General features: G+C 44.8%; 3 protein-coding genes across 3 annotated transcripts; 1 reads left to right on the forward strand and 2 right to left on the reverse strand.

The window, feature by feature from the left end:
* Positions 1–1,402: 1,402 nt before the first annotated feature.
* On the forward strand, positions 1,403–10,112 carry saga (S-antigen; retina and pineal gland (arrestin) a; the record flags this gene model as incomplete). The annotated part of the gene is made up of 13 exons (XM_084547259.1): positions 1,403–1,450; positions 2,421–2,481; positions 2,850–2,894; positions 3,040–3,239; positions 4,031–4,090; positions 4,166–4,233; positions 4,315–4,450; positions 5,271–5,355; positions 5,437–5,509; positions 7,802–7,939; positions 8,022–8,111; positions 8,790–8,846; positions 9,986–10,112. The coding sequence occupies 13 exons, from the start codon at positions 1,403–1,405 to the stop codon at positions 10,110–10,112; spliced, it is 1,188 nt and encodes a 395-aa protein (XP_084403385.1).
* A 1,352-nt stretch (positions 10,113–11,464) lies between these two features.
* LOC311490021 (uncharacterized protein) lies at positions 11,465–16,413 on the reverse strand. The gene is made up of 5 exons (XM_084547356.1): positions 16,375–16,413; positions 15,381–15,870; positions 14,995–15,075; positions 14,150–14,230; positions 11,465–13,886 (listed from the first exon to the last, which is right to left on the reverse strand). The coding sequence occupies exons 1-5, from the start codon at positions 16,396–16,398 to the stop codon at positions 12,952–12,954; spliced, it is 1,611 nt and encodes a 536-aa protein (XP_084403482.1). The 5' UTR covers positions 16,399–16,413; the 3' UTR covers positions 11,465–12,951.
* A 2,523-nt stretch (positions 16,414–18,936) lies between these two features.
* LOC311490046 (uncharacterized protein) lies at positions 18,937–22,559 on the reverse strand. Its single transcript, XM_084547383.1, has 5 exons — positions 22,440–22,559; positions 21,587–22,040; positions 21,404–21,484; positions 20,797–20,877; positions 18,937–20,564 (listed from the first exon to the last, which is right to left on the reverse strand). Exons 1-5 carry the CDS (start codon positions 22,476–22,478, stop codon positions 19,630–19,632), a joined length of 1,590 nt encoding a protein of 529 aa, XP_084403509.1. The 5' UTR covers positions 22,479–22,559; the 3' UTR covers positions 18,937–19,629.
* Between the last annotated feature and the right edge of the window lie 5,161 nt (positions 22,560–27,720).

Here is a 27,720-nt window from a genome sequence, read left to right on the forward strand (position 1 = left end):
TATCTCGTGGATGTTGACATTGAGCAGCAGCTTCAGACATTTAAAGGCAGAATAAACGTTTAAATACGAGAAAAGCTTAACCAAGCTTTAACTCGAGCAACAAAAACAAAACCAATGCCGTGTGCTGAACCAGACGTGATGATGTGGTCATGGGATGCAGCAGAACTCTGCAGCAGTTGGATTCAACACCGCTGCAGTTTGTGGAAGCGGTCCGTTAACATGTTGGATCACACGGTTCACAGTGATAGGAAGGCTGGTCTGGAGTCTCTCTGTTGGGAACTGATTCTGCTCCTGCAAAGATCTGCCGGGCCAATCAGATCATTTGGGGGCGGGGTTTAATGTGGCAATGGACAGATGAGTGACAGTAGTCATACACGAGTCTGGCTACGTCAGGCCAGCACAGCAGTGGAGGAAGCAACGAGGGCCGGAAAATCCATGATTGAGCTTTTTCCATTTATTGTGAAGGACAAAAAATAATCAAGATCTGAGGAAGTCTCAGTAAATAAGAGCTGTAGCGTCTAATTAGCCTGGTGTAGTAACTCCAGCTGATCAGAGCAACAGAATGGGACTTTAAGGGGTTGTTGTTATTCTCTGTCACCAGCAGAGCATTAATGTGACCAGATACTGACTCAGCTCAAAGATCCTGGTCACAGCTCAGACGCTGACAGACTTCTACACTAACGTCTGACGAGATGAAACGATGCAGAGATGATCCCAGACTTGTTCAAGTGTGTGTGGACGTACAGAAGCGTGACGAGCTGATTTCCAACGCTTGCTGCTGCTCTGAAGGCGTTCCCAGATTGATCAGAGGCTCCTCAGGATGAGGCTCCACATGGATGAAGGAGCCATTTGTTTGCTGCTTGATTACTGACTTCAGAGGGTGTCAGAGGAGCTGGAGCCTGTCCCAGCTGATAATGGGCGAGAGGTCTATCACAGGGCGAACACAAAGAGACAAACGACCAGTCACACCCAGAGCTGATTTAGTGTTCATGTGTTTAGAAATGTGGGAGGAAGCTGGAGCTCCTGTAGAAAAAAAACAATCAGACCAAGACAGGGAGAACATAAAGACTCTTAAACACTCATGTTCTAATGAATATGTTTCAAAGTCGACGGCTAGAGACGTTTGTTATCCTGGTACAGACATCAGACTGTTTCTATCTGCAGAACTCTTCTCTCTGTGTTATATCAGTTTATCAGCAGTGAAGCTGCAGCATGAACATCACTGGCTCCGTTGGGTTGCCATAGTTGGTTCTGTTCAGGTCATAGGAGGACGTCATGGACAGCTTCATGCACCTTCTTTTATTCTGTTTCATTTTTTTGCTGGTGAAAGAGAGGAGGCAGTCCTGCCGTGTCTATTCATGTGTCTCCTTCCTCTCAGCAGCAGCCCTCCGTCTCTTCCACCATGAGTCCAAAGAACGTGGTTTTCAAGAAGATCTGCAAGGACAAGTCGGTGAGTGACGGTGAAACACAGAGGCCTCTGGACCTGAGCACAAACATCACATCACTACGTTTTCTGTTTCAAGCATTTCTCTCCTTTGCTGCTCTCTTTACTTTTGTGAAACTCCTCGCTGTTCCTCCTGCAGCAGCAGAGCTCAAACTAAACCCACAGTGAGTTCAGGACTGAAGGATCTTTTTCTTTTCACGTCACAAACTAAAAGACACAACCTCCGTTAGATTTGTGAAGCTTCTGAATGTCAGTGGGTGTCCAGCTGACGTTATTCTCCATATGTAATGTGTTCCATCCGTGTCGCTGCATTTAATTCTGTGACGCCGTTCAGCTGACTGATCCCCTCAAGGTCGCCTCAAAGTCACGGCAACGTGAGCTGAACTGAGCCACGTGTCTGATTTATGGCCGACAGCTCTGGTCTGATCCCACGTACTGTCTGTGTCCCGCTTCCAGATGACACGGGGGATGCCAGTTTATTAGGAACGCTGGTTAAAAATATAAATCACTAAAAAAATAAAATGAACTGCAGATGTTTTGATGTCCAGACCAGACCGGTCTGAAATGTTGATCTGGAACTTTTCCCGTGAGTTTCACGACGTTACAGTTGTTGAGTTTCAGATTAAATGATTATTCAGTTAATCAGAAAATAAATAGTTAAGATAATGCAGCATGTTAAATAACAGCATCGTCACAGAGATTCACTCGATATAAAATCTGAAATAATTTTTTTAATTCACCTGTTTTTCATATTTAAGAAGAATTTTTTTTTTCGTGCAACATGTGGAAGCTTCTCAGCTCAGATGTCCTGGTGGTTTTTAGTTGTGCACACAGTGATCTGGTCGTCTCTGGGCTCTGGACCGCTGGTCAGACAATACCAGACATCTGAAGACTCTTACACTGTGGCTTATCTGTAACAAAAAGTCGCCTCACGAGCAAACTGTCAGATGTTTTGAATCTGTGCTTTCTGCCTCAGGTTGGCGTTTACATGGGAAAGAGAGACTTTGTCGACCGCGGTGACTCCGTGGATCCAGTAGGTGAGACGCAAACTCATTTCACACAGACTGTTCAAGGCCACGGGATGGAGGTTAATAGCAGGTGTGAACGGGGCCTTTGTTTGGGTCAGTGTTAGCGGCAGAGCTGGGATAATGACGGGGTGAAGTAGATGCAGATGTGTTGGTCTTTTTAACCGACGCATGAAAACAATAATTGATACAGATAATGTAAAAAAAAAACAACAACACCTGGATCATGATTTAATGTCTGGGTCTAATGATTCACGTTATTTCAAAAATAAAAAATGGCTTCACTGATTTGAAACATGTCCTCGTGCAACAGCGTCTGAAACAAAAGACTTTCTTTCTTTCCTTTAGTAAGACTGAGTTTTGATCTTTTTCACCACTAGATGGCGTCATCCTCATTGACCCTGAAGCTCTACAGGGGAGGAAAGGTCAGTGCCCGAACACACCTCCTCACATTTTCTTTAAACCTGTTAAATATGGAGCTGGACGCGCTCCAGTTTCAGTTTTTTGGACACACCAGGACCTGGATGCCTGAGAGCCTCTTTAAACCAGCGTGTCCTCTCTGCCCTCCAGTGTTCGTCACCCTGTCTTGCACCTTTCGCTACGGCAGAGATGACATGGACGTGATGGGAATCGCCTTCCGCAGGGAGCTCTACCTGTCGACCCGGCAGGTGTACCCTCCTCTGCAGGAGCGCGAGAAGGGCATCCACACCAAGGTGCAGGCCAGACTGCTGCGCAAGCTGGGGAACAACGCCTACCCGTTCTTCTTCGAGGTGAGCGGTGACGGTCAGAGCTGAGGGAAGTGAAGGGAGGAGTATTAGCCCATGATCACACATGAAAAATGACTCCTCTAGGATTCTAAGTTAACCTCCAGGTCCAATCAGAGTCCATGTGTTCAGAAGTGTTTCCATCAATGTAATGAGACTCAGGTGTGGTTCAGGTCCTGGTTTAGTTTCAATAAATCAGGGATTTGTCTCAGTCTGATCTTCACAACACATGTTTGTGGACAAAGGAGCTTTCTGAGGAGCTCAGAGAAAGAGTTGTTGTTGCTCATCAGGCTGGAAAAGGTTCCAGAACCATCTCTAAAGAGTTTGGAACCCACAAATAATCCACAGTCAGACAGATTGAAGACGACTGTTCCCCTCCACAGGAGTGGTCCACTAACAAAGATCACTCCATAATAGTCTGAGAGGTCCCAAAGGAACCCAGAGGAACTTCTAAGCAGCTAAAGGCCTCTCTCTCATTGGCTGATGTTAATGTTGATGAATCCACTGAACAACCATGGTGTGATGGACAAAGACACTGCTCTCCAAGAAGAACATTTCTAAACATCATGTGGACAAGACAGAAGACTACTGGGACAAAGTTTAGTGGATGTTTTGAGTCATTTTGATGCATAAAAGTAGAAAAAGGGGCTCTATGTGTCTGCAGAGACTCTGGTCTCTTCTGGACTTCTGGGCTGCAGATAGTATATAAGTAGCTTCCAGAGAGTAACAGCGAACAGGACTGTGTACATCAGGTTGCATCTCTGTCTCTGTCTCACATTTTTTTAATTCCTTCTTAGTTTCCAGACAACCTGCCGTGCTCAGTGGCTCTCCAGCCAGCACCGAATGACGTCGGCAAGGTAAGATCCCGACTGCTGAATCAGACTAGGAGTGATGAAGCCACCTCTGACGCCTCCTCTCTCTCTCTTTCGTAGCAATGTGCAGTGGAGTTTGAGATCAAGGCGTTCAGCGCTGAGAGCCAGGACGCCAAAGTACGCAAACGGTGAGTCTCAGCCCGTCTGTCCGGACCGCACGACTCTCAGCCAGAGAATAAACCTCATTCCTTCCCGACCCGGTCCAACAGGAGCATGGTGAAGCTGATGCTCAGGAAGGTGCAGTACGCCCCAGAGGTGGAGGGAGAGGCGCCCTCTGTGGAAACCACCAGGGACTTTGTCATGTCAGACAAACCGCTGCATGTCAAGGCCAGTCTGGACAAAGATGTGAGCGCTTTATGTTTATCCACTTAGCTTTTGATTTATTTCTGTCTGTCTTATTTCTTCTGTATCTTTGTAGCACCGTTACTGGTCCTAAATGATTTCAAACCTCTTTTGTCAAACATTACCTCTGTGTTTGGTTTAAAAGAGATAGAAATGCCACCATCAATGAGGACTAACTCTGAATATAATAGAGATATAACATAGCCTTCATTACATCAGGTTGATTATGATCATGAATATTATTTCAAAGTCGTCTGACAACCACTAAATTTTGCCCTCCACTGATTCTGCTCCTGCAAAGATCTGCTGAGCCAATCAAATAATTTGGGCGGGGCTTAATGTGGTGATGGACAGAAGAGAGAACAGAAGTGGAGTTGAATTTATTGACAACTAAATGTCTCTGATTGGTTGGAGGACTATCCAGTCGATGCAGATGTTTTTGTTTTATCTGCATCGGTTTGAAACTCGCCTCATAATAAAATCCAGACGAATTTTTTGCTAGACTTCTTCTTCTTTCATGCTCACAACCATAGACTGTATAGAAATATGGACAACCCCTGATCATGCTCACAACCCCTCAAATCCACAGGTGTGTGGACGATACTCTATCAGTTGCACTGAAGACATTCTGCAGCAGTTTCCCAAATTCAGCCGCTGCATCCAGAGTCTTCATGCACGTTCACACATCTAATTCAAAGATGTCATCACCCATCATATCCATCAGTCTATCTGTATCTTTTGATGATAATCACTGCTTTTTCACATGCAGCACATGAAGACATGACGTACTGGTGCATGTTCTGACCTTGTGTTGTGTCCTCAGCTTTACTACCACGGCGAGTCCATCAAAGTTCACGTCAGCATCACCAACAACTCCAACAAAAACATCAAGAACATCATCCTCTCTGGTAAACCCGCCGTCTAGCTGCTCCTTTCATTTTCACGCTGAAGTGGAGACGCTGTGTCCTCACGTCTCTTTTCTTTCTCAGTCGACCAGGTGGCCACGGTGGTGCTCTACTCCAACGACAGCTACGTCAAGTGTGTGGATATCGAGGATACTGGGTAAATAGTTGGCACACGCCATGTTCACAAAGCACTGTGCATGTCTTTTTGGTTTGGCAGAAAAAACTCATGTAGAAATACAAGATCAGGTTTTAATGCCACAGAATGAACAGATCTGTCAGCAAATAAGTCCAGATTAGGACATTAAGATAAAAATATAGAGCACTTTACTAACAGCTTTGCAGGATTTAACTGTGTGAAAGGGATAACTCGCCTCACCTGAGGTGCACCAGGAAGCAGGTTTAATGTTTCACTGTACCGCAAAAATGTAAGAAGGACAAAGGATTCGCCAGCAGAGTAAACTGGCCGCGTCAGCGAGCAGAGAACAGTGACGGGAGGAGCCGCTGGTGAGACTGAGGATCTGAAGCTCAGGACGTTTGAACAAACAAATCTCAAAGCAGCTTTCAGGAAAACCTTTTTTTTTACAGAGTGAACTGTAAAATCAGTTTCCAGCTTCACCAGGAGCGAAGAAGAGGACGTCCTTTGTCCTGTGTGCCACCGCCTCTTTAAAGATCTGGTCCTGGCATGTTGTCACAGCTCCTGTAAAGTCTGTCTGCAGAGAGGAAGCATGACACGTGTCCTTTTTGCAAAACAAAGTTCAATGGATTTTCTTTTTCCCACCTTCCTTACGGGAGATCCTGAGGAAGTGAACCACAAAGTCACTGATGAAGCTGCACAGCAACACAAGGAGGAACTTCAGGGAGGAACCCTGGAGAAACAAGAAGGTAAAGGATTTTACTGTGGAGTGGAAACCCGGATGGCTTCACTGGGAGATGAAGGAAGCTGAAGAACCTGATGAAGGAGAAGATGAAGGTCATGAGCAGAGTCGTAGGCTTCTTATTCCTGAACATCTACAAGGCTGCAGTAGAAAGACTCCATCACTGCTCTCTGACAGACCTGGCCAACATCTGGACAACTTGACCTTCAGCATCTGGTAGAGATGGTCTCCTACTATTCTGGATCCAAACACCTCAAACCCTCGCTCATCCTGTCTGAAGAAACAGCAGAGAGCTTCCCGACCATAGTCTGTATATAAATATGGACAACACTTCCTCTCATTGGCCAGACTGAGATTGGAGTCTGATCAGTACAGTCTGAGGGTGGAGCCACGTGGAGCCCTGATATCGATGCCCCACCCACACTTCCTTCAGACTCACCTTTGAGCTCTACTTGCTTTGGCTTCACCTTTGAGGAGCTGCTCCGTCGTCCATCTTCATACAGGCTATGTTCCCGACACTCTTACACAGAGATGCTGCGGAGACCGTCCCGCTGATTAGACCACGATGTCCGATGCCGTCCTGTCTCTTCACGTTGCTGCTCTGTGCTGTTAAAGAAGATAAACTCGTTGCATAAAAAGAACAAAACTACAACCCTGAAAGACAATTCATTCCTCTTAATAATCAGAACTGAGTCTCTCCTGTTGATGCCTTAGTGGCTTTTACTTTGTAATCATGTCTTGAACTGATTTTTGAATACATGCGTTGTATGTTTGCAACATTCATTAATAGACAGGATTAGATGTTACAAGCCCTTGTGCCAAGATCCCAGGTAAAACACATTTAGAGGCCCTGTTCAACTGAGAAACCCTAACAAGCCTACGGTCATGTGATATGACGATTAACCTACAATCTACATGAACTAAGTAAATGCTGCTGGCTTGTATGGCCCGCTCAGCAGCAGAGGATAATTCAAACCTTGTGAAATATAAGCTAACCTAACCATATCTTATGTTGAATGTTTAAATGTGAAAGATTTTTAACATAATATATCCAGAATACAGTGTCTTATGAAACTATGGAGTAGAATAAGCTGCAGTTTTTCTCTATATAAACTAAAGACCATACAGCAGCCTTGTTTGCTCACGTTTCTTTTATTTTTGCATTTTAAAATCATGGCACCCACATTCCAGACATATTGTATATAGGTTAACGCTTCCTGTCAGCTTATGGATGTCTGTGAAGGTTCTCAGTCATCCAGGTCATGGTGTATCCAAAAAAAGCGTTTAAGAAATGCATCTGGACTTGTAGAGTTTTTCGAGAAGACATTTCATCCGAGTAGCTTCTTCAGTTCTCAGGGTCTGGTGGGAAGTTGAGGATTAAACAGGAAACTCTGGGTAAAACCCATCAGAAACATGCATGACTTGTTTCTGTAAACGACCAGAAACTGGTGCAACTAGTTTTCATTATACTCAGCTTATGGATGTTTTAAAATCTGGACGTTGAGCTGAAAACCTCACCATGCCCCGGCTCTGCATTGTTTTAATTCTGACGTGGCGTTCTGTCTTGGTTTCAGGGATTCTGTGTCTGCCGGAGCGACGCTGCAGAAAGTCTACACCATGCTGCCTCTGCTGGCCAACAACAGGGAGCGGAGAGGCATCGCTCTGGACGGCAAACTGAAGCACGAAGACACCAACCTGGCGTCGACGAGCATGTGAGCAAACGGTTCAAAGCGCTTCTCCTCCGAACTTCAGCAAACTTCAGATGCTGTAAATCCTGCTTCTCTTCTTTTCCAGTGTCAAGGAAGGAGTTCTGAAGGAGGTCATGGGAATCATGGTCTCATACAGAGTCATGGTCAAGCTCATCGTTGGCGGGTCAGTCTGTGTGTTATTCTGAGGTCTGGATGAGACCTGGACTTAGTGAGATGGTTGACGCTAGTTTTACCACCCTGCATCTCAGCTGGTGTCAGAACATCCTGGACAATAGTTTCTGCAAAATTTACGTATCTACACACAGAAAAGAAAAATACATGCCTGGCACCAGTGTTTCTGCTTGTTCTGATTTTCATCTTTGTCTCCACAACGCTCTCAGGCTGATGGGATCGAGGTGAGTTCACATCTGTTTGTTTTCAAAGCTGCTTTTAAAGACATCATCGACTCTAACTTTCTGTTTCACAAAAGGTGGTAGACACACAAAGCTCGTGGCAGGAGGAGACAACAAAAATCATTTTATTAAACGAGAGGGAGGGAGTAACGTCCAGCCTGGGACCAGGAGGAAATAACTAGAAGCTGCACAAGAACACAGCTGAGATAAGACAGGAGAACGTAGAGGGAAACTAAATCTAATCACAGAGAACTAATAGAGAGACGGGACAATGGGGAGGAGCAGAGAATCACAAAATCTGGAAAACACAAGGCCAGGAAGTAAAATGAACTGAAATGAAAGTACAAGACTCAGAATCATGAATCAGCTGTTGCACCTAATTCTTGAAGACCTTCAGATATCAAGCCTTCAGTCCGTCGTTGTTTGGTGGTCGGTGATTGTTCTGTTTCTTCTTGTTGCAGTGAGGTCGGCCTGGAGGTTCCCTTCAAACTGATGCATCCTAAACCCGATGCAGGTGAGTGTTTCCTGCCAGCTGTGCACATCTGCAGCAAGTGATCGTGCAACGTGTGTGTTTGTATATTAACGCATCGACCCTTTTTTCTTTTTCTGTTGTCCGTTACTGCTGCCGACAGTGAAGGAGAGGTAAATATACACGACAGAGCTGGGAGTGAATGAGTGAAGTGAGCGAATGAACAGATCTCTGACGGTGGCCGTGTGAGGATGAGCCGAGGCAGGGACGGGCTCATGTTCAGGAGCTGTTATGGTCGTCATGGATATGGATATGAATAAATAGATTCATAATGTGATAATGATTCACTGATGTGGCTTGAGGTCAAAGGTCACTGCTCAGCTGTAGATCACCCAGAAGCCAGACCAGCTTTCTGCAACCAGTAATGTGTTGGCAGGGGAAGTTTATCTGGAGTCTCTTCTGCCGGGCCAATCAGATCGTGTGGGCAGGGCTTAATATGTTAATGGCCAGAAGAGTAAAGCAGAGTTTATATCTCTGCGGGACATAGACGCCGTAGCCTACCCACGTACTCTACGCCGGTGGCTCGCTCTGTAACAACGCCACCCTAACGCTAGTCGGTTCATTTACGTTTCCACTTCCTGCTTCACTTTCAACAAAACTTTGGCCGAAGGCGAGTCGTACAAATATTTGTATCTCTGAACCTCCTCAGTTAACCTTTCCTCCATGTGTTCCATCTTTATTGATATTGACAATCATTTCAAAAATTGCAGAGAAGGTGAAACAGTCGAGATTACTAAAGCAGAAACACGCTGCTACCAAGCGGACCAATCACAGCTCTTGTGATCTGGGGAGATGAATGTCAGGATACGGCGTTAGAGTCGGTGTCAAATTGACGGCAAAGCATAAAGCGCCTGTAACAGTAGTCATAAACGTCATGTGAGCACGGTGGAGTTAAGTTCGTTCATATCTCATGATTGGTTGGAGGATCTAACTGACGGAGAGGTGTTTTACGCCCCATACTGAATGATTGTCTGATGAGATCTGAGGCTCCTCTGGTGTCCTGTGTTGTTATTCATGTGTGAGTCATGTGAGGATGTTTCCCTCCAGTCTATCAGCTGAACCCCCCCCCCCCCCCCCCGGCCAGTTTCTGACAGTGAATGCTTACAGTTTCTCATCTGCTGTTTAAAGTGAGCTGGAGGAGGAGATGGTGTTCCAGGAGTTCAAGCGCTCCTACCTGAGGGGGATAATCCCCGACGACGATGAGGAGGAGGGCAACGTGTCGGGCGGTGACGACATGGCGCCCAAAGAGAAATAGACGAGAGAGTCTGTCCTCCCGGGCAGGACGACGGGGAAGAGCGCCTGCTGGAGTTTGAGTCGCCTCAGAGTTTGAGCTAGAAAAGGTTGAGGCTTAATTAAAGGACCATCTCTGCGTCACTACAGATCACATCCCACAGGGTGAACACAGGAGTTTAAGCTCCTTCTAGCTTCTGTTTGGTTCCTTCCCACGTCACCTGGCCGTCTGTAAACCTGCAGAGGTTTTAATTTGACTCTTAAAATTAAAATGGCACATCAGAATATGAGCACGTTTAGTGAGGGACCATATTTAATTGTGTTAACCTACACAGTTCATTAGGTACACCAGTGACAGTGTCAGAAAGGTGTTGGATGATCATTGTGGAGGATTGAGTTGAACACCAGATAACCTTCATGGAGACTTAGAGCAGGACTGTTGTATTAGAATGCATCCACTAGTGTACCTAATGAAACGGCAAGTGTATTCACTGCCTCTACGTGTTGACTGCTCACATGTGAGGACTCGAGACCTTCCTTGCAAGGCATTCTGGGAGTATTAAAGAACAGAGTGTGTCGGCGTGAAACAGACGTGGTCCTTGGATTAACAGAGTAACGAATCCTTTTGACGTTGTGTGTGAGGATAATTTGTTTGTGCTTTTGCATATTTAGCGCCACCCGCTGGCTGACTCTAGCATGATCTGATGCAAACAGCGTCTGTTCGTTTAGTTACGACCTGAGGACGGGTGTGCTGTGACTGACTGCTGGAGGAGCTCAAAGAAAACGCATGCAAAGAGACAAAAGTAAATGTCTTCATCTGTCTGACAACACGTGCACTGAGAATAGAAAGACACAAGCTGGAAAATGTTTCCAGGGGACCCTAAAACGTAATGTCCAGGACACGCTTGTTGTTCAAAGCTCAAACGTACCTTTAGTTTTATATATATCTGTGATTCATTCTGGACCTTTTCATCACTTTTTTTGGGTTCACTAGAAATATTTCTGTTGTCATTTGTGCCGCTTGTCTTTCTGTATTTGCCTTGCACGTATGGTGAAACTCTCTGAAGCTGCACTCAGCCGTGCTGAGCTCTCTAAACCTCCGTGGGAGAATGAGATTTGGTGAAAGTGAAGTTTGTGATCATAAAAGTGATTCTTAGATCGAGTGCTGCTGCTGCTGCTGCTTCTGCCGTGTTGAGATTTACAGCAGAAACATACGTAGAAGGCTAAACTGTATTCAGACGTGTTGCTCTGAGCGACTGCACCTTGAACTCTGTGAAAATAAAAGCTGATTGGGACCACTCTTGGTGTAATGTAAGTTTTTTTAGCCAACAGGATGAAACTGGGATTCATCGGCAAGAATGAAAACAGGACATCACCTGACGGATCCTTCATGTTCTTTATGTTTTCAGTTGGATGTTTTTTTTGGACATTGAAAGGAGCCAGAACATGATGAACGTCCAAAAAAAAAAAAAAAAAAAAACACCAGAAGAAAGAGTCAAACACAAGCTTCGGGACGTTTGTAATTTCAGGCAAAAACAAACAAAAAAAAAGATCACGACAAACATTACCGCAGGTTTTATCTCTCTTATCCAGAACCAAGTCTCTCCAGATTCTAATCACCATCTTTACCTTCACTTTAATATCCAGTTACACAGTTTAGTTGGTGAAAACATTTGTTTAGTTTTGTTGTAGATGGTGTAGAGGTCACATGATGCCTGCCTTCACGTCTACATTCAAACTTAACTGAAATAACTGAAGGATTTCTTAGAACCAGTCATGTTCTTATGAGAAATATTCTCACTCTGAAGATAAATTTGATTAAATTTCTGCAAACTCTACGACTAGGGAGTCTTGAAGGTGCTCGATCACATTTTGTGGAGTCTTTTCCACCTAGCTCTGATTCTGTAACAACAGTCCCGTCTCCAGCCTCCTCTCCACATTTAGCTTCCATCTCATCTGCTCCTTCTCCATTTGAGCTCATCAAACTCGTTCTGCTTTTATTCTAACACAAAGTGCTGATTCACATTTTTATATTTTCTATCAAAAATAAAATTCCTACCACGATGGCTGCTGCTAAACAGGCTCTCTGGCAAAAGCATCGAAACCAAACCTCTAAAGCTAATCTGCAGCAAGCTGGTCTCGTGGATTAAAGTTACATTTGCATGAACTCTTACACTTTTAAATCATTAAGGGCAAGTCTGAACTCCTACAGCCTTTGACAGGCTCGATTACGAAGCTTTTATTAGAGTGCATTGAATCATGAGAGTGAATTTATCGCCACCTTTAGAGGAGGGGTATTGTCCTCAGGAAATCTATTGAGACTCAGAAAAAACAAAAGAACAAGATATTGCGCTCTCTCATTTAGCCCAGTAAACGTTCTGTGCATGTCCTTGCTGATGTGCACACGTGATTCTGCAAAAAAAAAAAAAATTCATTTTGGGAATCTGTGGAAAGAAATGGTTGGAAATAAAAATGTTATCAATAAAGAAAAGGCTGAATTATTGTCACTGCTGCACTGCGGCAGATACATCAACATACTAGTTTATCCACCTGGGAGTTAGAGAGGGCGTCTTAACAACCTGTGTCTGTCAGCGACTAAGTTTAAAACGATTCAGTCCATGAAAAGGACGAGAGCATTGTGATATGATATTGTCCCTTTTAGGGGCTGTTGTGATTCGCTTGTTTGACAACGGTTCCATCAGATGACACTGAAGAGAATCATCACAACAGTCACTTCTCTGACTGACACCGCAGTGTCTAAAATGCTGCATCTCTACAATACCCCTGCTTTAAAAGTGGCCGTTATAAATACACAGAGTTTGATTGGTCGTCTGTGGACGCTGTGTCTAAAGCTGTGCGACTGACTAAGGATGGTGTGTTGGAGGGCTGGTGGTGGTGGCGCTGCCTTTAGGCCCCTCCCAGCTGAAGCCTCCACTAGGAGGTGGTTGTGGGATCAGGTGACGACCCAAGGGTAATTCACAGGAGTCGGGGTTCAGCAGATACCCGGAGAACGTGCTGGTGTTTTCATTGTCAGTGTACAAGCCGTTGGTCTCAGAGTCCTTGACCTGCAGCCATACCCGGTCCCCCATAGTGAGGTGGAGGACGACGGTCTGGCTGGTGGTGGCTGGAATGGACCCCTGTGTTATTCTGACTTTAGGGTAGAACTCGTGGAAGAGGCCGACTTTAAGCGGCTTCTGGGCGGCTGCCAGGTGGAAGGAGAAGACGTAGGTGCCGTTGACGGGTGCCGTGTAGATGCCCATGGTTGGGTTGAAGTGCCCCTGCTGGTTGGAAAGGATGCGTGGGAAAGAAATGGGCCAGTTCTGAGGAGGAAACGACTGGTTGAGAAACGCAGAGAACGCCGACTGGATGGCCGGGGAGCAGGGACCACGCGGCCCCATGAGACCCATATCACCATGGTCACCCTTTAGCCCCATGGGGCCCTGAATACCCTGTGCACCAGTGTCACCTTTGTCCCCTTTAGCCCCCTTTTCTCCTGGGCTCCCGTTGGCACCATCTGCCCCATCCGTGCACTCACACACCCCCTGCTCACCCTGATCACCCTTTTCACCGTTTAGACCGGGACTGCCAGGTTTACCTAGGTCACCCTTATCACCCTTCAAACCCATGGACCCCATAGGCCCCTGTACGCCAGGCAGGCCCCTGGCTCCAGCTGGTCCAGGCGGGCCTTGTACACCAGGTGAACCTGGGACACTCTCGCAAGAGGCAGGGCATGTGCCGGTTTCTCCTTGGGGTCCCTGTGCACCTGGGGGCCCCATTGATCCATGGTCCCCTTTCTCTCCTGAAAACAAACAAAAGATAGTTGCATTGTTTGACTTGAAGGTTTTCAGTTTTAGTCCCCAAATGCTCAGTTAGGATAAATGTCAGAACCTGTCCAGACTGTGACCGTGTATCCATGAAATCTTTTATAACTGACTGAAACTGAGTCGTTATTTTACTACACTGGTGTGTCACAACATGAAGCTTTTATTTTTCCAATAACGTCTCCAAGACCAATCCCTTAGTGGCACTAACAGCCCTTCATACAGACTGATATCAACAGACCTTTGAATCCTCGTTCGCCCTTTGTCCCGGTGAAACCGGCTACTCCAGCTTGTCCTTTGTCCCCCATGTCTCCCTTCTGACCTGTAACAGCAGAAAGAAATTCATCAAATCAAAATAAATCAAAGCAACAAGAAGTTACATTAATGTCTGACTGAATGGACAATCATAAGGTAGCAATCTCCACACCAAGTTCATTGGTCTGTTTCAAGAAATGAATCAAACAGGTGGATGTAATCAGACAGTTGTTGGCATGTGGTCTGTATTCATGGAGTTAGGCTAGAAGTTTTCTCTCAGTCTTTGAGCTAATGGTACATTCACACCGTAGATTGTAGAAAAAAAAAAGGACGACGCATCTCCACGTCCTCCTATTGGCCACATTGACGTTAGTAGACGCCATCTTGTGAGTTTGGAACCAGAGTCAGAGTTTGGAACCAGAGTCAGAGTCCAATAGCTCCAATAGTCAATAACTTCCTCTAGACTCACTGGTGATTGGTTAATACTACGCTCTGCTCTACCTCCACCGGTTACAAAAAAAATGTTGATTATACACTGAACTTGTTTATTTATGTTTCTTCCTACTGTCATGTTCGTACAGAATAGTGTCAACTGTCAATCATCATGATGTCACAACCTGTTTTTATAGCATCAAATAATCCAAGACTCATCCACTAACATGGCGGGACGGAGCTTGTGACTTATACTGCACCCTGTCACCAGGGGGAGCTCCACATGCTTTAGCTTCGCTTTGGAGGAGTTGTCATGGTGTCCACTTTGTTTACAGTCTAACCTGTACGGTTTGGCTAGGTTATGAACAGTGATGTGGTTTTCCTCGACGTGTAACTCACCCTTTATCCCCTGAGGGCCTGTGAATCCTGGACGACCTCTGAACCCCATCATTCCTCTGGCCCCAGGGCTCCCAGGTTCACCTGATCAAAGGTTACAGTCAGAACGTTATAGTTTGTGCAAACATTTCTGGCAACATTATCAACTTTTCTCATGTAAATTGATCATTGATTCTCGTTAATTGCTAATCTATATGACAGTCCTCAACTTCTCTGCAAAGACTAGTGATTCTCTAACTTCTTCTGATTGTGGTCTCCTATGGTTCCAGAAACACTTCCACAGCAACTGTTTTTTTTTTTTTTTTGGTCATGTTTTCACAGTATTGAGGAAACTCAAATCAAGATAATTACTTACTAGCAGTCATGCTAATTTAAAGTGGTGTACATGCCTGGAAGGCCCCGGTCTCCACGGTCTCCTTTGGGCCCCACAGTTCCTTTACAGTGGGAGCAGATGCAGGAAAGTGGAATCTGGTCGATCGGCGGCGGCACCGGGGAGTTGAACAGCATATCACAGATCGACGTGTCAGGGACAGGAAACATCGTCGGGTCGGAGCCTCCCAACATCCGGAGCTTGTCAGGACTGCCGGGGCCGTTGCCGCCGGGGGGCCACGGTTGTACTGGTGACGCCGTGGGAGCCATGCGCATGGGGGGCTGGCCATGGCCCTTGTGCATGATGGGAAGCCAGGTGTGCATCTCCTCAGATGATTCAGAAGATTCAGATGAGCTCCCCTCACCCAGGCCGGACGACTGGCTGCTGTCGGAGCCTGAGGTGGAGCCTTCTTCGCTGCTGGAATGATGATGTTTGGTCATGTTTTTTGGCAGCAGGCTGGCTGAGCAGAGGGGGGACAAGATGAGGAGTCCCAGCAGCATCGACAACATCTGGAGGAAGAGGACGGGACAAGACAATTACAATGCATCGATCAGTTTCCCCATAATCCTTAAGATGTTTTATTAAACCTTCAGCATGTTTCCACTAGAAAGTGGGTTTGTTTCAAGAGTTATTTTTCATTTTTTACACCATACTGACATTCATCTTACTTATGATTTTGGTAAACTAATCATCTGGACTTCATTCAACAACAAGATACTTGAAGAGCAATAAGTAAACTGGGTCTAAACTTCTCTTAAGGTTCATTTTATTATCTTTGGTAGAATGGAAGGAGTTTAAAGGCAGATTAAACTCTTAATTATCACCCAGTGATAAGAGATATTTTACAGTAACCTTCTTACAGCATCTCATTTCGTCTTCGTAATTCGACACAGAAGAGAAAACATTTTGTCAAACACTATATATTAGAAAAGCAAAGAATAATCTGCATCGTTTTCCGACTAACCTAAACTGTTTTCCGTTGTGAAAATAAAATTCTCAGAAGAAAAACTCACCGTTCCACCCGTGTTGTGCAGCATCGTCCGGAGAATCACTTTTGGGAAGATGAGCTGGACTGAAGACGCTTTGATGCATTTATAAGCCTCTCCCAAAACAAAACTTCTTTCAGGCTGATTCGCCCATCGGACCCGGAGACAAAGGCTCGGGACGGGGGGAGGAGAGGGAGATAGGGGAGGTGCGTCTTTATTGTCCCGCTGAAGAAGAACTGGGCCTTCTGCCCACAGTGTGACCTCCTTCACCATGAAACTGCAAAAAAAAAATCATATTGAGAGCAGAAAGAGGAGACGCTTCAGTCTTTATCGCTCCATCGTTCTCCGCCCTCCTTTATCGTTGATTTCCACATTTCTTTTCAAACTCTCCCTGCTGTCTTAGAATATTCTGTCCCGTGTCCTTCTTAATTTGTTTTGATCCATTTGGATTTTCCAGCATTTTATTCCAGGGCTGTGGATTTATTTTTCCCAACAACCACAGATTTCCAGTATCGTTTCCTTGTCGTTTTATTTGACATGAAAAAACTCAAAAGCAGAAATGAAACCCTCGTCAACAATAAATCCTGACCCACTCCACCACAGGGTCTACGTCTGAGGTTAGATCTGAATAGATTCTGTAGTTTCTTCATTGTGACGACTTCAACAGAAAGAACAAACCAACAGTGTGTTAATAAATATGTGAAAACTTTCTGACAGCACTTGTGCATTGGTTACGTTTTACCTCAACTAGTCCTCATAGGGAGCAAACGTATCCACACAGACGGCCTGAAGAATAACCAGCAGAATGAAGGAGACATGAGAGTTATGAATGTAACTTGGGTTCTATGAACTCACCATCTTTGACGGTCAGGGTGAAACTAGTTCATTTTCTAGTCGGGGAGTTCTCATTAAAGCAGAGGAACTGAGGGTGGTAGACTTTAGGCAGCTACCACATGTCAACAACAGGTGTGTAATTACTCTCACAGCCACAAGGGGGAGACAAATGTCCTGAAGTGTTGCTTTAATTCACATCAGGTGCTCTACAGCAGGACTGAGTGTATCTGGACAACAATGGAGCTCAGGGGTTAGAAGGTATTTCCTCCAGTTTTGTTTTGTCTTGACTTACTTCTTATATTTATTCATTTTACGGTAAATTTGCTGGTTCATTAAGACGATTGACCTTATGTATTTCAGCAAGTGGTTTGTGTTTCATTGTGTAGACTGATATCTGCTGCTTGTGATCACCACGTGTCACATGAGACTCTTTTCTCCTGCACATCAGAGGCTCGAGTCCCTTTTCTTCTGCTGCAGAAGCTCGATTTATGTTTGGACCCAGCCTGAGGGCCTCAAGATAAAGTAGAGAGTAGACACCAGAGATCACCAAAAAATAAAAAACAATGTTTATTCTGATCAGTTTAACAAAAGAAGCATGAGATTGTTGAGCTTCCTCTTGGAGGCCACACCAAACATACATTTAATTTCCATGTCAAGCCCACACACCTCCCAAATACACCTGCCAGAGGGATGTAACAGCTGCTAATTATTTATAGTACTTGGACTTATTCCAAATTTTATTCCCTATAATTTAGACTCACTTGCCAGTTCATTAGGTACACCAGTGAATGCATTCAGATGTACGTCCTAAACCTTGTCTTCTTGAAGGTTTTGGTGTTCAGCTTTAGTTTCAAATGACTCACAGAGCCGTTGATTCAACCTCTCATTGTGGAGGCTGTGGTTTGTACAACTACTGAACTGACACGTGTTCCTATTATTTTAACATTCCTGTTAAAGCAGGTACGTGAGGCAAAGGGCTGTAGCAGATTTGTGTACCGGTAACTGGACCAAAACAGTTGGAGTGAATTGTATTACTTTCATATTTAAAAAATCCTTGCATTAAGACACTATTACTCACATATGATGGAGATAGAAACATCAGTGAGACCAAACATCAGCTTGGTCTGTTTTTCCTGGGCCTCGTCTGGGACTGAAAAGTTATTTCTATCAGAATTAAAATTTGAATTAATCAAAACTACTTTGTCAGACTCTAACGAAAATAAAATGTGATCAAACCATCTGCTTTAGTTACAGTTTAATATCATTTGTTTTCTTTATGCAGCAACATTTGATGAAACAAAACGATAAAGCCTCTAAAGAAAGCCTCAGAAATCTGATGTTAAAGATTAAACTAAATCTACCCTGAGGACGCAAAGTGTTATTAGTATTAGTGCAGATCTGAAACCTCTGGTCCAGCTCAGCAGTCTAGCAGTTTATTAAAGTAAGTGCACGATCAAATGAGAACGTCAGACTTGCACATTAAAGCCTAGATGCAGCGTTGAATCATTTAAAGGTGGGGTATTTCCAAGGGTGATCGCTGATTTATTTCCCTTGTTAATCGATTCCAAACAAAAGTTAAATGATCTTAAAACAAAACACAATAAGGATGGTGCATTAGAAATTAGAAAAAGTATGAACTCTTCATTTTAATCAGCATCCAAAACAACAACAACAACATTGCATCAGGTATTTTAAATTTGTAGTTTATAAGAAATAAATGCCACCAGGTAGAAATAAGAGTCTGCAGACATGCCAGAGGCTCTGTGAGGCTTTATTTTAATACAAAGCGCTTTGAAAAAAAACAAAGAAAATAGCCATGTTAGCATCCTAACATGCTTTTTTTTTTTTTCACTTAGATTTAATGTTTACCATGTTCACAGTCTTTGTTTAGCGTGTTAATATGCTAATATTCACAAATTAGCACTAAACACAAACAACTTAAAATGCTGAAATGAAAAGTCAGAGTTATTACAAATCATCCAACAGTTTTACAAGCCATCATGTTCATTGGTGCAGGAGGAAACATCAAGAAAGTCAGTGGTGAGTCAATAAGATCATTTTTAAGACCAAAGCATTGGATGCACCAACAGACTGGTGTCAGGCTATTAGCGTGTTAAAACAGGTCTGGTTAAAAAGCTTTGTGTTTGTGTCTTTATGCTTTGTGGTTATAAATTCTGCTGGCCCTACCAGATTTAACTACCGAGAACCAGAACCAGAACCAGAGGACAAAGGTTTAGTTCAAGGACTGAAGAGACTTTCATCACTTTCTTCCAGCGTCACATCACCTTTAGGGACAGTGATTGGCAACGAGTAAAGGAAACTTAAAGGACACATGAAAAATGTACAATGCTGCATCTCTACAATACCCCTGCTTTAAAAGTGGCCGTTATAAATACACAGAGTTTGATTGGTCGTCTGTGGACGCTGTGTCTAAAGCTGTGCGACTGACTAAGGATGGTGTGTTGGAGGGCTGGTGGTGGTGGCGCTGCCTTTAGGCCCCTCCCAGCTGAAGCCTCCAGTAGGAAGTGGTGGCGGGATCAGGTGACGACCAAAGGGTAATTCACAGGAGTCGGGGTTCAGCAGATACCCGGAGAACGTGCTGGTGTTTTCACTGTCAGTGTACAAGCCGTTGGTCTCAGAGTCCTTGACCTGCAGCCATACCCGGTCCCCCATAGTGAGGTGGAGGACGACGGTCTGGCTGGTGGTGGCTGGAATGGACCCCTGTGTTGTTCTGACTTTAGGGTAGAAGTCGTGGAAGAGGCCGACTTTAAGCGGCTTCTGGGCGGCTGCCAGGTGGAAGGAGAAGACGTAGGTGCCGTTGATGGGCGCCGTGTAGATGCCCACGGTTGGGTTGAAGTGCCCCTGCTGGTTGGAAAGGATGTGTGGGAAAGAAACGGGCCAGTTCGGAGGAGGAAACGACTGGTTGAGACACGCAGAGAACGCCGACTGGATGGCCGGGGAGCAGGGACCACGCGGCCCCATGAGACCCATATCACCATGGTCACCCTTTAGCCCCATGGGCCCCTGAATACCCTGTGCACCAGTGTCACCTTTGTCCCCTTTAGCCCCCTTTTCTCCTGGGCTCCCGTTGGCACCATCTGCCCCATCCGTGCACTCACACACCCCCTGCTCACCCTGATCGCCCTTTTCACCGTTTAGACCGGGACTGCCAGGTTTACCTAGGTCACCCTTATCACCCTTCAAACCCATGGACCCCATTGGCCCCTGTACGCCAGGCAGGCCCCTGGCTCCAGCTGGTCCAGGTGGGCCTTGTACACCCGGTGAACCTGGGACACTCTCGCAAGAGGCAGGGCATATGCCGGTTTCTCCCTGGGGTCCCTGTGCACCTGGGGGCCCCATTGATCCCATGTCCCCTTTCTCTCCTGGAAACACATAAAACACACGTTAAGATATTTGAATTATATGAACATTAAGTTTAGATTTTGTGGCCAAATGAGCAAACTAACTACAACTTTATTCATTTACGACATGGAGATCAGAATGAATCTGTCTGGTTGTCTGTCCAGGGAGCCTTTTAATAACTTCCTGGTGGAAGCGATAGGACCACTAAACATTTAAAAACAGTGATCTTCTCATTGAGGGATCTCAGCGGACCTTTGAAACCTCGCTCGCCCTTTGTCCCGGTGAAACCAGCTACTCCAGGTTGTCCTTTCTCCCCATAGTCTCCCTTCTGACCTGTAACAGCAGAAATACAACGTGAAAAAACCTGCATAAAGACAATAAAGCATATATACATACTGTATTTATATTTTTATTGAATCATAAACCAAAGAAATCCAGGCCAATCCATGCCGGCCTGGTATAGAAGTGTGTATAGAAGGTATGGTTTTGATTTGTCTCATGCTTAATGTACAGATACGACATTGCTGAAAAAGTTGTAACGTCTCCTGATTGTGCAGATAGCAGGTAGATAGGTGACATTTTAATTAGTCAGTGATTATGAAGCTAGGTTTGTAGTTTCCTCCCTGTTTCCAGTCTCTGACCTGACTAAACTTGACTGCATAAGACGTCTGACCCCGGTGAGGTAAGGTATTCTTGGTGCTGTGTCTGCAGGATTGGACCCCTTGTTGATTTTTGGTGATACTTTGTTCGCCTTCTAGTCTACACTCAACAATCTACATTGGGTACCTGCAGGTGTGAAGGCCACGACTGGAACAACAGAACTCAGGTTTTTCTGAATCACATTTAATGAATAACTCACCCTTTATCCCCTGAGGGCCCGTGAATCCTGGACGACCTCTGAACCCCATCATTCCTCTGGCCCCAGGGCTCCCAGGTTCACCTGATCAAAGGTTACAGTCCAGTCAGTTTATTATTGCATTCATCACCTTTCATGCACACATCGTTAGAGAGCCAGACTGAAGCAGCTGATTGGTTTACATGCCTGGAAGGCCCCGGTCTCCACGGTCTCCTTTGGGGCCCACATTTCCTTTACAGTGGGAGCAGATGCAGAACAGTGGAATCTGGTCGATCGGTGGCGGCACCGGCGAACTGAACAGCATGTCGCAGAACGACGTGTCGGGAGGGGGAGGCATCGTCGAGTCGGTGTCGTCAAACATCCGCAGCATGTTGGAGCCGCCGCTCATGTTGTTGGCGGGCATCCATGGGTATCCTGTGGGCGGCATCTGCAAGGGGCCGGTGCGAGCATCGGGTGACCACGGCGGCATTTTGTCAGGGGACTCATCTGGCGGCCTGTTGGCTGGTAGCGGCCAGTGGTAGGTGTTGGGGTCAGAGGAGGAGCCTTCCTCTTCACTGGACGACGGTTTGGTGGCGTTTGGCAGCAGCATGGCCGAGCAGAAGGAGGACAGGGAGAGGAGTCCCAGCAGCACTGACAACATCTGGAGGAGGTAATAATTACACTGCATCAGGCAAAGGAATCAAATCACTTCGTCCCATTTCCTGTAGAACGATGTAGCTCATTCTGCTCTGATCAGACAAATGCTTCACCACTGAGACTCTGTGCTCATCTGATTTTATGTTTTCTATATTTTACCAGACACTGGAAGAGTGCAGGGTGTTAACAGCATATGGAGATAACAAAGCATGCTCATAAAACCACAGTAAGCTGTCAACACATCCCAGCAAATGATGTACTGAAAATATTCATCGACTGAACCAGTTTTACAATTTTTGCTTTGGTTAAACCTGCTCAAACATCTGGTCAAACGTTCTCCTTAAACCCAAAGAGATCTCATACTCGAACCCAAGACCCTCGAGGTGCGTCAGGAAAAACTCACCGTTGCGTCCGAGCTGTGCAGCATCGTCCGGAGAAGCATTTTTAGGGAAGATCAGCTGGATTGAAAAGGCTTTAATGTATTTATAGGCCTCTCCCAAAACAAAACCCCTTTCAGGTTCTGTCTCACCTATCGGACCCGGAGACAAAGGCTCAGGACGGGGGGGAGGAGAGGGAGGCGGGGGGGAGGCGTGTCTCCATTGTCCTGCTGAAGAAGAACTGGGCCTTCTGCCTGCGACGTGACCTCCTTCACCATGAAACTGCAGAAACATATACAGAAAACAGAAAGAAGAGACGCTCCTCTGTTTATCACTCTCCATCGTTCTCCGCCCTCCCTTTTCTCACCCATTCACCACCCTCTGTCTGGAGAATGTTCTGTCTGGTGCACCTCATTGTGTGCTTCGATAGGTTTGGATTCGTAGAGCACAACAGGTTGCAGAAATGCCGTGGCTTCATCTACCAGCTTTGGTTTCCTGTAAAAGCGACGATTAAACCATCAAATGGAACAGAAATGAGGACAGATCTGAAGATGTGGCCCAGTAGTAGAATACTTCACTGATAGTTGCAGTAATGTGCATATTTACTGAAGAACACGTGAAGAACAAACTGGAAAGACCTGGGCTATGACTCAGCTCGAGGACCGCAACATAAAGTAGAGACAAAAATGGAAAACGGTTTAGTTTTACAGCTTAGCTTTAGCTTCTGCAGCTAAGGCTAAGCTGATGCTCCTCACCATCACAGGACAAACACAGACGGACAAACAACCTTTCACACTCACAAAAACACAAATGGGGTGGTTTGGGTTAGGGGAAAGGGATTGGGGAGGTTCAATGTGGGAGGGGTTGGAGGAGGAGGGGGTTATAGGTCAGACTGAGGCTGGGTCTCTCAAGTTCTTTTGAAACATTTGAGGAATCTCTTCTTCAGAGACCTTTTCGGTGCCTCCTCAATCTGCTGTTCTCGGTGTTGCAGTCTGTCCATTAACATTTTCCTGAACCCCCCCGCCCCCTACTACTACTACTACTACTACTACTACTACTACTAGTAATTCTTTGGTTGTTCCTCATTGAAAGTTGGATGCTGGTGAGACAAACCTTATGTGATTAACAAATCTCTCTCCAGTAGTTTCCATCAGCTCTTTTCTTGCACTCTGCATACCAATACAAACGTGTCAATACTTCCACTTCTGATCTTCTATCAGCTCTTATCAGTTAGTGTGATCAAATGAAGATGATACGTTCTAGTTTTACACTAACATTGAATCTGATATCAGACACAACCTTAAAGCAGCTTTAGGATCCGGCGTATTTATGAGGAAATTAAAGTAATATCAAACAATAGGATCAAAACCAGGAGTTATTTTACAGAATCCTCCTCTGAACAGACGGCTCAGTTGGCAGAAAGAGCTGCTCGACAATGCAGTAATGTAACACTGCGAGCGCACAAAGAGCAGCCTACTTTTATTTTGTTGCACATTTTACTGCAGAGGACAATGGCTCCATTCTGTCCAACACCTCCGGAGACGATCCGGACACATGATATCGATAAAACTAATTATGGACATGAGAAAAAACACTTGAGCTGAAATTTAAAACTGGACTCCTGCCAGCGTTGACTGAGCCGCATCACGCTGAAGGTAAAGTTCACTGTTTGGACACATGTTCCTTCAAATGTCCGACTTTTACTTTAATCAGATTTACTGTGACGCTCCATCACTGCACTGTGAAACATCACAGCCTTGTTAGGTCACGTCAACGTTTCTCTTCTCTTTAACGCCAACAGTCGTGACAAGTTTTTGATTTTGAACTCAAGTTAATAAGTTTTCTAAACTTAAAATAATCCATGTCTTTAAATTTTGAGCTGAAAAAAGTGTTGGAGGAGGACAAGGAGAAGAAATATAGAGGCTGCTGCCAGTTTCACATAATTATAGAACTATCGCTATAAAATGGTGATACCTTTGAAACAAGGCTCTACACCAGTAACAATATTGGCACCACTGGCGTAACAGATGGGTGGGTTTTAGAAGCCGTTTGGCTGCTTTTGGTGGATTCAAACTGAATGTCCTCTTCTCTAAATGGCCTTAATAAAATATATGTTAAACTTCTGAACCAACAAGATGTGAGATGAATCTGTTTGGAGTTTATATAAACTTTAAAACTTGCATCAAGCTGAGAAATCTAAGTAGAAATAAACGTAGTGCTCTCAGCTTCAAAAGGCAGAATTCAGTTCAATTGATCTTAACTTGGAAATGAAATGAGTTTTCTTCAGTAGATAATGTGACATAATAAGTTGTTTTAACTCATAAGTATCAGGCTGAAACAAGAAATGATTGTTTAGTTATAATTGAGCTGTTTGAGTTGAACCAGAGGTTTTTTCTTCAGGTTGAGTTTACTGACATTTTTAAGGCAGCAGATGAACTTTGGTTTTAAAGTTTTACTGACTTGAAATGTTTTCCAGTGTGGATTTCCCTCTCTTTCTTCTCTGCTTCGTTCTTTTCTTTGTCAGTTTTGGTGTCGATGTGCAGAAAGAAGTTCAGACGGTAAACTGATCCTCCAGACGACTCTGCTGCTGCTGCTGCTGCTGCTGCTGCTGCTGCTGCTCAGTTCATCCTGTGAGAGGAAACCTTCTCAGGCGACGACTCAGATGCCAAGAAGCTAAAAGATAAAACAGTTCATCAGTTAGATTCTAATTCTTGGACGTCCTTGGATGTCGTCTGGTTGTTTTAAATCTGATCAACAGAAGACTGCTTGGAGGTTTTGTTGTTGTAAATGTTGATGTGGCTTCTCTGTTATTTCCAGGACTTGCTGCGTTTTGTTTTACATCAGGGTGACGTTAATATTTCAGTTCAGTGCTCGAACACAACCAGATATATCCTAGAAAACCTGGACGGAGCTTTGTAAATGGCTGATGTTTTATAGACTGAACAGCTGAAGCTGACATTCACCTAAATGCTGTTTAACCCTAGAACACTAATGTTGATTGTTGTCACATGGTTTTCGTTGTGTTGATGTTGTCTGAGTTGTGTAGGTCCTTGGGAACCTTCAGTCTGTTTACTAATGTCATTGAAGCTACGAGTGTTTCTTTGGTCCAGTCCCTGTTTGTTTCTACAGGTTCATTAGTGTTTGTGTATTAAATCAGACGATCGTAATGACTTTCAACCAGATCATCCTGTCACATTCTTGGTTAATCTGACAACAAATGAATAAAACGTAAATGAAGCTAGTTTTATTTTAGCAATCTCTAGCTACACATATTTATTCTTTGATACCAGAGCTAGCTAAACAGTCCTGGAATTTGCATGTAATCCTTATTTAGGTTAATGCTCATGAATAAATATCATTTAGTGGTATTAAAGATTGCAGATGTTTTTATAGACAGCTCATCTAAAAAAATGCCATTTTTTGACCATCTCTCCCACGGTTGCCAGTGATGCAGTCTCATGTCCCAGGAACAGGTGGACTGAATTTCTAGTTCCTAGCTCCTTTATTTATTTATTTATTTATTCTTTAGGAGCTATTTGTTAAAGATTCCCTAATTTTTCTCAAATTGTGGAGTCTTTTTACATGAGCCCCCTGGTTTTATGAGACGTTTTATAGTTGAAAATAAAATAAAAGTACTTCAGTTTACCATGTACTGTTGAACTTTTTGGTGAAATATGGTGTTACTAATTATAACGGTAGTGTCCTAGGGTTAAACGTAGACTTTACAAACTGTACATAGCATCCAAACATCATCATTGTTTGAATCTGTACTCTTGAACTTGTTTTTTTTTTTTAATTATATTTCTGTACTGAGATGAAACACGTCAATGTGTTGGTTGAAAATGGCTCAACTCCAGCTTAGCCCTGTGATAGACTGGAGACCTGTCCAGGGTGGACCCCCCCCCCCCCCCCCCCCTAGACCAATGACAGCTGGGATAGGCTCCAGGCCCCCATGACACTCCAGAGAACAAGCAGTTACAGAAAATAAATGAATGAATGAAAATGTCTCAGCACGCCATCTACTGTTTAAAATCCTCCTGAACTTTGAAAGTTCGCTGCAGAGTCGTTTTGCCATTTTGTGTCTTGGCTATGTCATCAATCTTATTTTATAAGAGAACCGTTGATGGCGTCTAGTTGGAGGCAGCCTCTCGTTCACTAAGTCAAAACATGCCCAGTAGATTTTAACTCTTGTTTCTGTTATGAAAGCTGGATTTTGGACAGAGCGACTGCTGGTTCAGTTTTAATCTTAAAACGCTGCATTTCAAACTCATGCTGTTGATTGAATGCAGTAAAATATGTGAATGAGAAGGAGCTATGGAGGGAACTGGTCGACGGGAGTAGAAGAGAAGCAAGTAGATGTAGACGGCTGCTGACACAAATCAACTCACACATAAATAAAATACTAACAAAAAGGATTTGTGTCACCAGCTCAGCTTCATGTTCAGATACTCTGGACAGACGTGAACTTTGTGGATCACTGACCGTACGTCACAGCTCTTTGTCTGCAGAGAGGTCAAAACCCAAGTGCTGCTCATAAAGCTCGTCGTGGAAAGTGAAGATAACAAACAGGAAGCTGGTCCCAGCACAAAGCACCAGGCGGCCAGCCAGTTCTCCAGGAGGCTCAGGAGGGCAACGCTGGGAGGGACGCGCCCTCCTTCGACACTTTCTAAATGTCTGTTAGTCACCTGATGGCAGAGTGGCCTGTGGAACCAGAGCTGCCTCCTTTATGTCCCCGGGCCAGCTTTTATTCTGAAAACTCAAAACAGCAAAGAAACTGAGCTGAGAGAACGAGGCTGAGGAACAAAAGAAGACAAGGAGATGAATAGTTAGCCTTAATAAGTGGCCTGGTTTCCACAGCCAGCGGCGCTCAGCGACACCCTGGAGGCCGCCCCAGGCCCCGGGCCCCACCCCCACCTCCCCCCCGGCCCCTCCCCCTCTGTGTTTACAGCACACAACAACAAGATCTGCATTCTCCTCTGAGGACTTCACTGTAACGAGCAGTCTGAGATTAGCTGTGTTACCTGAGGTGTCACGCTTTGAGACGGTCATGTGACCACAGAGATGGACGTAAACAGACAGTATGTGAACACTGAGGGGTTCTGAGGAGCAGAGGACTGTCCATTACGTCCTGATACTGGACACCTAAAGGGACGGTGTCCGGCTCTCACTACAGCCAGAGAGAGGAATAAAGATTAAGACCAAGTTTTCCAGAAGCAACATGTCCTCAATAAAACCAGAGGGTCAGACTAATACGGTGAACATGGTCATTTCTTTTAAATTGTCTTTGGATTTTAATTGAATCCTTAC

The sequence above is a fragment of the Chelon labrosus genome (assembly GCF_963514085.1).
Source record: "Chelon labrosus genome assembly, chromosome: 6".
Lineage (NCBI taxonomy): Eukaryota > Metazoa > Chordata > Actinopteri > Mugiliformes > Mugilidae > Chelon > Chelon labrosus.